This window comes from Papio anubis, chromosome Y (assembly GCF_008728515.1).
Source record: "Papio anubis isolate 15944 chromosome Y, Panubis1.0, whole genome shotgun sequence".
Lineage (NCBI taxonomy): Eukaryota > Metazoa > Chordata > Mammalia > Primates > Cercopithecidae > Papio > Papio anubis.
The window spans coordinates 989,428-999,005 of NC_044997.1; the positions used below are offsets into that span (position 1 = coordinate 989,428).

At 46.1% G+C, this 9,578-nt stretch overlaps 1 protein-coding gene across 5 annotated transcripts in view; it reads left to right on the plus strand.

Moving 5' to 3' along the window:
• LOC101026205 (CD99 molecule (Xg blood group)) overlaps positions 1–9,578 on the plus strand; it is a 47,629-nt gene extending 38,051 nt beyond the window's left edge. Inside the window, exons 9-11 of one of the 5 annotated variants that reach the window (XR_002519424.2) lie at positions 1,521–1,539; positions 6,616–6,672; positions 9,044–9,578. Coding sequence is in view for 3 of the 5 variants with exons in the window: in XM_003917355.4 (XP_003917404.1) it covers positions 6,616–6,672; positions 9,044–9,069 (83 nt within the window). In the remaining 2 variants the exon portion in view is untranslated. Of the gene's footprint in view, positions 1–1,520; positions 2,129–6,615; positions 6,673–9,043 lie in introns of those variants that run through there. The other 4 variants (XR_001898601.2, XM_003917355.4, XM_009197121.3 and 1 more) reach the window with 4 other exon arrangements.

The window sequence follows — 9,578 nt, forward strand, 5'->3', positions numbered from 1 at the left end:
GCTCACGGATTAGAAACTCCTTGTGGGATCAGACAGCTCTGTCGTATGTTGGTGCAAAACTAACTGCGGTTTATGCCATTAAAAGTAATAGCAACATAGCAAGACCTCGTGTCTACAAAAAATGTACAAAAAAAAATTAGCTGAGTGTGGTGGCTCTCAGCTAATCTTTTACCTTTTTTTTTTTTGTAGAGACACAGTCTTGCTATGTTGCCATTACTTTTAATGGCAAAAACCACAATTACTTTTGCACCAGCCTCCCTTCTTCCCTTCCTACAGATTTGAGTTTGTGGTGCTTGGGCTTCTCCTGGTTTTTGTCCACATGATATGAAGGGGCCTGTTTAAGCTGCTTCTCTCATGCGCTCGGGTCTGTGACTTTGCATCTGGGTGTGTTGGCTTCATGGAGGACCTGGCTCAGACCACTAACCGCACGGAGCCTGACCGCTTCTCACAGAGCCCAGCTTCCGTGGTTGGCACGGGGTGTTAAGGACGCTGTCCTTTGGGTGTGGTGGCTGGTCCTAACGCTGTGTTTACCAGGGTCCTGGGCTCACAGTGGGTTTCTTGAGGCTTTGGCAAGATGGGCTATTGGCTCTCCCTGCCTCGTCCTTTCTCTTCTTCTCTGCCTTTCTTCCTTCCCTCCTCCTTTCTTTCCCCCTCCCTCCTTCTTTCCTCTCTTCCTTCCTTGCTTTTCTCTTTCTTCCTTTGCCCTCAATTCTTCTTTTCATTCTTTCTTGAACTCTCCCTCTTTCTTCCCCCCTCCCTCCCTTCCATCCCTCCTTCCCTTCCATCCCTCCTTCTTTTCCTCCTTTTTTCCTTTTTCTCTCTTCCTTTTCTCTATCTCTTCCTTTCTTCCTTCACTTTTCTTCTTATGTACCTCTTTCTTTTTTTCTCTTTCCTTTCTTTCTTTCCTTCCATCCCTCCCTCCTTTCCTTTTTCTCCCTCCATCCTTCCTTTTTTCTCCCTCCATGCCTTCCTCCTTTCCTTCCTTCCTTTCTTCTTCTCTCTATTCTTCCTCTCTTCATCCATCTCTCCTTTTCTTACATGCCTCTTTCCTCCTCTCTCCTTCCTTTCCTTCCTTCCCCCCTCCTTTTCTTCCTTCCTTCCCTTCCTCCCTCCCTCATTTCCCTCCTCCCTGCTTCACTTCTTCCTCCCTCCTTTCCTCCCTCTCTCCATACCTCCCCCTTTCCTTTTTTCCAACCTCCTTCCCTCCTTGTTCCCTCCCTCTCTTTCTGCCTTCCTCCCTTCCTTTCCCCCATCCCTCCTTCCTTCCTCCCTCCTGCCCTCCCTGTTCCCTGCCTCCCTCCCTGCCTTCCTCTGTCTCTCCCTTCCTCCACTCCTTAATTTTGGTTTCCGCTTCCCACTCTCACACTTTCAGCTTCTTACCCCGTTACCTCCTTGCTCAGAGCAGCTCTTTCTAACACCTCCCTGCCGCTGGGGGCCCAGCGCACAGCAAAAGCAGACCTAGCACCAGTTTACTTTTTTTATTTTTATTTTTTTTTGTCTCTTTCAACCTTCCATTTCAGATGAGCTGAAGACCTAGGGGTGAGCAGAGAACCCAGCCCAGGCCTGCGGAGCATCCTGACCGTAATCGTTTTATCTGCTAAGAGGCAGCCTTAAAGCAAACCCTTCCATCTGCCACTCCCCTCGCCCCGCTGGCAAATTCCCACCACAATGGGATTCTCACTCACGTGACAGATTCTCTGCCTTCAATTCCATATGCTTTTGCCTTTCTTGATGCACAGAAGCTCATTATAGCAAATCATATTTCTGCACAAGAGCTTCAGAAAATGAAGTACAGATATGTTCTTTTAAACGTAAATGTAACAGGGCAGTGACTTCCATGTTTTAATGAGTTTTGTCCCCAGGTCTATCCCTGCCAAGGGAACAAACTGGGACCCGGGGTGGCCACCCGCTTCCCTGCAGTATCCTAGGTTAAGCTCACTCACGTCCTAAGGATTTGACTTTCCAGGTCATGCATGGATTTTTAAATCTTCAACCTTTTCAGCCCTTGACTTGCATTTCTCACTGCACTTCCTATGAGGCGGTTCTTAACTCTTTCTGTGATGAGTGTTCCAAACAGGTGCACATCTTGGTTCCTAGAAAAACAAAATTCATATGTTGAGGAATCACCCAAACATCTCCTGATCTTCACATTCTAAGGCCTGTTGGGAATTGGTGGGTGGTCAGGTCCCTATTCACATGTCTGAGCACAGAGCCTCCCCGGGCGTCTTCTTCAGATTCTCCCATATGCCTGAAACACACAGATTGTACCTGGATTTTCCTTCCGTTTCCGAAGTCCACCAACTTGTTCTTCAGCGTAATTGATTCTAACTTTTTCTTTCTTTTACTTATTTCTTTTTTTCTTTCTTTCCATTTTTTCTTACTTCTTTTCCTTCTATTTATTTTACTTTTCTTCTTTGTTATATGTTATTTCTTTTTCTTTTTTTACTTTTCTTCTTTTTTCATTTTTCTTTTATTTATTTTTTGAGATGAAGTCTCACTCTGTTGCCCAGGCTGCAGTGCAGTGGTACAGTCTTGGCTCACTGCAACCTCCACCTCCTGGGTTCAAGCGATTCTCCTGCCTCAGCCTCCTGAGTAGCTGGGACTATAGGCACACACCACCACACCCAGCTAATTTTTGTATTTTTAGTAGAGACAGGGTTTCTCCATGTTGGCCAGGCTGGTCTCAGAAACTTCTGACCTCAGGTGATCTGCCTGCCTCAGCCTCCCAAAGTGCTGGGATTACAGGCATGAGCCACTGTGCCTGGCCCTTTTTCTTTTTTCTTATTCCTTTTACTTTTCTTGTTTCTTGTTTCTTATTTCTTTTTCTTTTTCTCTTATTTCTTTTTTCTTATTTGTTTCCCTTTTTGCTTTTTCTTTTTTTATCTTACTTATTTTACTTATTTTTCTTTTACTTTTATTCTCCATTTTTCTTCATTCTTTTCCTCTTATTTCTTTGACTTTTCTGATTTTTTTTTCATATTTTCCTCTTTTTTCATATTCCTTTTGCTTTTTTCTTATTTTACTTTTCTTATTTGCCCTCTTGTGGAAATGAGGCACAGCCTCCCTTATGGTTTAGCGGTAGTTCTAGCTGAGCACGGATGGTTTGATCCTCCTGTGTTGGGGCACTGTATGGTGTGAGGGCACAAAACCCTGACCCACATGGGTCTGGTCACCTCACAGAGGTCACCTTTACAGCCCCCCACTCTTTGAAGGATGTGTCCCAAGGTGTCTCAAGTCTGACGCAATGAAAGCTGCCCCCCAGTGACCACAGGACTGAGTCCAGAATGTCCTGTGTGTTTCCCAAAATGTCTGTCCTAACACCATTTAAAGATTAGCCACTGCTAGACAGTGATCCGCAGGTATATGGTTTCAGGATTGGCCCCAAGTGCATGGTGTGTGTGTGTATAAATATATATTCACAAAGCATAGGGACCCATTAAAGGCATATTACTTTGCTTAATGGTTCTAATAGCTAAAAATGATTTCTAACCTGAAAGAAAAGCACCACGAATTGTTTGAAGTTGACTTGTCAGATGTGGCGTGCTTGGTCTAAGTTTTGACAGGAAGGGTATGTGGGTGGGGGTGTACGGAGCATCTCATGAGACCAGTTCTCCTGAGAGGTCCGTGATACTGGAACTGTTGCCCCAGATGGACTTTGCCCTTGTGAGACTTTATTCTTTTCAATTGACTTTTTCCCTCTTTAAAACTTGCCAGCTTTTTATGTAGTGTTTTATAAAATTACAGGAATAAAAAGAATATCTTTTATGCTTTTTAACCAATGAGGGGGGAAGGAGAAATTATTTGTCCTCTGAAATGAATGCACGTTTTCAGTTTCTAGCCAGGACAGTTGGCTGCAAAATGCGCCCGTGTTGACAACTTGCCACCAGCAGAGAACAAATCACATTTGTGCTGAACATTTTCAGATCGTTTCGAATGTTCTCCTCTTTGGGGGTTTTTCCTCTCTTTCTTTTTCTTAAATCATAGAACTTTGGCCTCTTTATGTGGGAGTCATTTAGTGGTTAGGGAAGAATGGATGAAACCATGAGTTCGTGTAGTATAAACTGGCGAGGCTGCCTCTGCTGCTAGCTCGGCACGGTGGTTCACACCTGTAATCCCAGCACTTTGGGAGGCTGAGGCGGAAAGTAGACGAGAGAACAGAGATTGAGACTATCCTGAGGACGACGTAGAACCTCACTTACTAAAAATATTAGGGGAATTATTACGCAGTGGTGCTGCCAGAATTAGCTAATGGAGGCTGAGGCAGGAGAATGGCGCCAGAAACCGGAGGCGAGGCCGTGTTGTTTACATCACCACCGCATTCCGTCGAGCGCGGCATTTGCACTCGCCCCAAAAAAAGTACATTGCTGCACCATACAAACGCGTTCCCCTTTACGAAGTACCCCAACATAGCCGCTTTTACAAATAGTACAGTCTTTGTGAGTGGGAAACGCATGGCCACAGATTCAATGAGCTGCTTCTGCCGCTTCTCTTTGTGTTGAAAACGTAGGTGTTTCTTCACACCAACACTGGAAAGAAATAAATATATATAGATCTGTGCATCTCTTACGCGTTTCCAATTCTGTTGGCTTATGCTGTGCGTCGGAAAAGAGGCGACACCGACAACATTTGGGGAGATGACCCTGTTTGCATTGTGGCATGTTTGAAACATTTTTTAATAGAAATTTGGGAATAGAGGGCCGGGCGCCATGGCTTAGGCCTGTAGTCCCAGCACTTTGGGAGGCTGAGGCGGGCGGATCACGAGTTCAGGAGATTGAGACCATCCTGGCTAAAACGGTGAAACCCCATCTCTATTAAAAATACAAAAAATTAGCTGGGCATGGTGGTGCGTGCCTGTAATCCCAGCTACTCTGGAGGCTGAGGCAGGAGAATCGCTTGAACCCGGGAGGCGGAGGTTGCAATGAGCTGAGATCGCGCCACAGCACTCCAGCCTGGGCGACAGAGCGAAACTCTGTCTCAAAAAAATACTAATAATAATTTTAAAAAAAGGAAATTTGGGAATAGAAACAAGACTGGGAAAAATGCTGGAGGAGGAAGACAACTGGGTACACAAGACCCCTTGGCTCTCTTGTCCTTTGATGGCTGGGGCGGCTCTTAGTGGTCTGAGTCCTCACTTATCTCACTCTGCATTCTGGGGGAGGTAGAAGGCGGGGTAGGAGAGCCGATTCAACCTGAGAAGGATGATCAGTGGGGGGTAGATAAAGGAAGAAAGTCCCCTTTCCCCAGGTACTGAAAAGATGCTAATCTGCTGAGATTCTCTGCATTTATTTTTATTTATTTTAATTTTTATTTTGGGACAGTCTCGCTCTGTCACCCACGCTGGAGTGCAGTGCCATGATCTTGGCTCACTGCAACCTCCGCCTCTTGGGTTCAAGTGATTCTCCTGCCTCAGCCTCCCAAATAGCTGGGACTACAGGTGCACGCCACCACGCCCAGCTAATTTTTGTATTTTTAATAGAGACAGGGTTTCACCATGTTGGCCAGGATGGTTTTGATCTCTTGACCTTGTGATCTGCCCACCTGGGCCTCCCAAAGTGCTGGGATTACAGGTGTGAGCCACTGTGCCCAGCCTCTGCATTTGTTTTTATTTATTTTTATTTTAAGACAGTCTCGCCCTGTCACCCAGGCTGGAGTGCAGTAGTGCGATCTCAGCTCACTGCAACCTCCACCTCCTGGGTTCAAACGATCCTCCTGCCTAAACCTCCCGAGTAGCTGGGCGTACAGGTGCACGCCACCACACCCAGCTAAATTTTGTATTTTTTAGTAGAGACGGGGTTTCACCATGTTGGCCAGGCTGGTCTCGAACTCCTGACCTCAAGTGATCCACCTGCCTCAGCTTCCCAAAGTGCTGGGATTACAGGCGTGAGCCACCGTGCCCAGCCATCTGCATTTGTTTGATGAGTTTGGGGGCAGTTATTAAGAATCTTATTTTCATAGATGCATGTACTTTTTTTTATATATGTATAGAAAGGGCTTCCATGTGCGTGTTCCTCAGTGTTTAGGGAGAAGAAAGCAACCCTTAAAATAGAGGAAAATAAAGCTGCTTGGATTACCCTGTTGAAGTTTATCTCTGCCTGTGCCATGCATGAAAAAATACTCGCGGCCAGGCGCGATGGCTCATACCTGTAATCCCAGCACTTTGGGAGGCCGAGGCGGATGGATCACAAGGTCAGGAGATTGAGACCATCCTGGCTAACATGGTGAAACCCCATCTCTACTAAAAATACAAAAAATTAGCTGGGTGTGGTGGCGGGTGCCTGTAGTCCCAGCTATTGGGGAGGCTGAGGCAGGAGAATAGCGTGAACCCGGGAGGTGGAGCTTGCAGTGAGCGGAGATCGCACCACTGCGCTCCAACCTGGGTGACAGAGCAAGACTCCGTCTCATACAAAAAGAAAAAGGAAAAAATACTGGCAAAGTCTTCACTTAGTGGAGTGTTAGACTCCATATTCCCAGTGGGTCTTGGGGTTCAGAACTGAGTGCTCTCATCCAAGCAATAGGAGCGTCAACCTCAGGAAAGCCCAAGTATTTTGTGTGTATTTTGAGGAGAGGGTTCTCTGTCGCACTGAGCCTCTCTGTGTGTTTTCTTCTTGTTTTCAGCAGAACAAGGGGAGGTGGACATGGAGAGCCACCGGAACGCCAACGCAGAGCCAGCTGGTAAGAAGGACGGGGAACAGCGGTCCGCACATGTGGCCAGTGTTCCCATTTTATCTTCTCCATGCTCTCCCATCTTGCTATCCTGCTCACATTCTCAAATTTGGTTGCATGGCTTTGAAGGTCTTCCTTTATGTCTCGTTGCTTTTGAGGGATACTTTCAAGAGACAATGAATGTATAAACTTCCTAGGGCCTGGGCCTTCAGAGAAGACCTATATGTGCCTAAATCTCTGTTTAACAAAATATTAAGGAAGATTTCCCAGGAGTTCGAGACCAGCCTGGTCAACATGGTGAAACCCCGTCTCTACTAAAAATACAAAATTAGCTGGGTGTGGTGGTGGGCGCCTGTAATCCCACCTACTTGGGAGACTAAGGCAGAAGAATCACTTGAACCCCAGAGGTAGAGGTTGCAGTGAACCGAGATCGTGCCACTGCACTCCAGCCTGGATGACACAGTGTGACTGTTTCAAAAAAAAAAGTTCCAGGTGGCACACGATTGTTGCATCATCGGGAAGTCCACAGCTGGCTGGCGTGCACTGGGAATTAAAAGTCCTCCTGAAGGCCGGGCACGGTGGCTCAAGCCTGTAATCCCAGCACTTTGGGAGGCCGAGGCGGGTGGATCACGAGGTCAGGAGATCGAGACTATCCTGGCTAACATGGTGAAACCCCGTCTCTACTAAAAATACAAAAAACTAGCCGTGCGTGGTGGTGGGCGCCTGTAGTCTCAGCTACTTGGGAGGCTGAGGCGGGAGAATGGCATGAACCCGGGAGGCGGAGCTTGCAGTGAGCTGAGATCGGGCCACTGCACTCCAGTCTGGGCGACAGAGCGAGATTCCGTCTCCAAAAAAAAAAAAAAAAGAAGCACTTTTGAAAATGGCAAGAAAGACATTTCTGTGTGTATATATGTGCGTGTGTTTTGTCTTTCATTTGTACATCATTGGAACCTTCTCATTTGCCTGAGAGATGCCACGTTTATTTTTAATAGGAGCTGTCAAATTGAGATGTATTTTTAGTGAAATGATTTAAAGTATTTTAATTTTTTTTCTTTTTGAGATGGAGTCTCTCTCTGTCGCCAGAGTGCAGGGGTGCGACCTCTGTTCACTGCAGCCCCCGCCTCCCGGGTTGAAGTGAGTCTCCTTCCTCAGCCTCCTGAGTAGCTGGAACCACAGGCACCTACCGTCGTGCCCCACTAATTTTCTTTCTATTTTCAATAGAGACCGGGCTTTCACCATGTTTTCCAGACTGGTGTCGAACTCCTGACCTCAAGTGATCTGCCCACCTTGGCCTCCCAAAGTGCTGGGATTACAGGCATGGGCCACCGTGCCTGGCATTCAGTTTTAAAGATAGAGACTTCTAGAAAGTTAGTGTCTCCCCAGATGCGGTGGCTCATGCCTGTAATCCCAACACTTTGGGAGGCTGAGGCGGGCGGATCACCTGAGGTTGGGAGTTCGAGACCAGCCTGACCAATATGGAGAAACCCCGTCTCTACTTTAAAAAAAAAAAAAAAAAAACAAAATTAGCCACGCGTGGTGGCACATGCCTGTAATTCCAGCTACTTGGAAGCCTGAGGCAGGAGAATCGCTTGAACCCGGGAGGCGGAGGTTGTGGTGAGCCAAGATCGTGCCATTGCACTCCAGCCTGGGCAACAAGAGCACAACTCTGTCTCAAAAATAATAATAATAATAAAAGAAAGTTAGTGTCTTGTTGAGTGCTCTTTCGAGTCAGGGAAAGATGTTTAGAACAAGCTATATCTTGAAGAGAAAAGGAAGATTTCTTCTGCCCACTAATGAAGTTGTCTGGCTTCAGTAGCCAGTACATTGGTATATATGTGTGGGGCCCTCATTACCTGAAGGGCTTGGCATTCCAGTGTTTTCTGCCAGCCTGTTTGGAAGAAAAATACCATTGTTCTTAATTCCTTCTTCCAAATCCCGGCTTCTCCCTCCAAAATAATTTTAAGACTGACATGCAGAATAAAGTTTCCAAAACTTAAATGAATGGACCAGAAAATCTCAGCCTGGCATAATTGCAAATCAATAAAAACTGCACACTCTCATTTAGAAGATTTGTTCTTCCATTTGGTAAGTTATAGGCATTTGTTACTGTCTCTGTGACATCGTTAGTGGAAATTGCCTTCTGCCGTTTTCCTTCTGCTTTTTCTGCAGTACCCTTTTTTTTTTTTTTATATGAATGGCATCATTCAATGAAATTGATTGAGTTGATTGAGAGTTAGGGTTTTGCTTTTTCGTGATGAGTTTTGGGCCCATTTTTCTTATGCAGAAATAAAACCACCGGCTCCTGAAAGTTTTAGGAACTGTGTCCACGTGAGTGCTCAGGGAACTGGGAATGACTTTCTCTTCTCTCTTTCTCTCACAGTTCAGCGTACTCTTTTAGAGAAATAGAAGATTGTCGGCAGAAACAGCCCAGGCTTGGCGGCAGGGTTAGAACAGCTGCCTGAGGCTCCTCCCCGAAGGACACTTGCGTGAGAGCAGAGACGGAGGCCTTCTGTTCACGGCGGATTCTTTGTTTTAATCTTGCGATGTGCTTTGCTTGTTGTTGCTGGGCGGATGATGTTTACTAATGATGAAACATCCAAAGGGGGATAGGCACTTGGACCCCCATTCTCCAAGGCCCGGGGGAGAGGGGTTTCCCATGGGATGTGAAAGGCTGGCCATTATTAAGTCCCCGTAACTCAAATGTCAACCCCACCGAGGCACCCCCTGTCCCCCAGAATCTCGGCTGTTTACAAATCACGTGTCCATTGAGCACGTCTGAAACTTCCCTGGTAGCCCTGACTTTTTTTTTTTAATTAAAATAAGGTAAGCCCTTCAATTTGTTTCTTCAATATTTCTTTCATTTGTAGGGATATTTCTTTTTCATGTCAGACTAATAAAAAGAAATTAGAAACCAA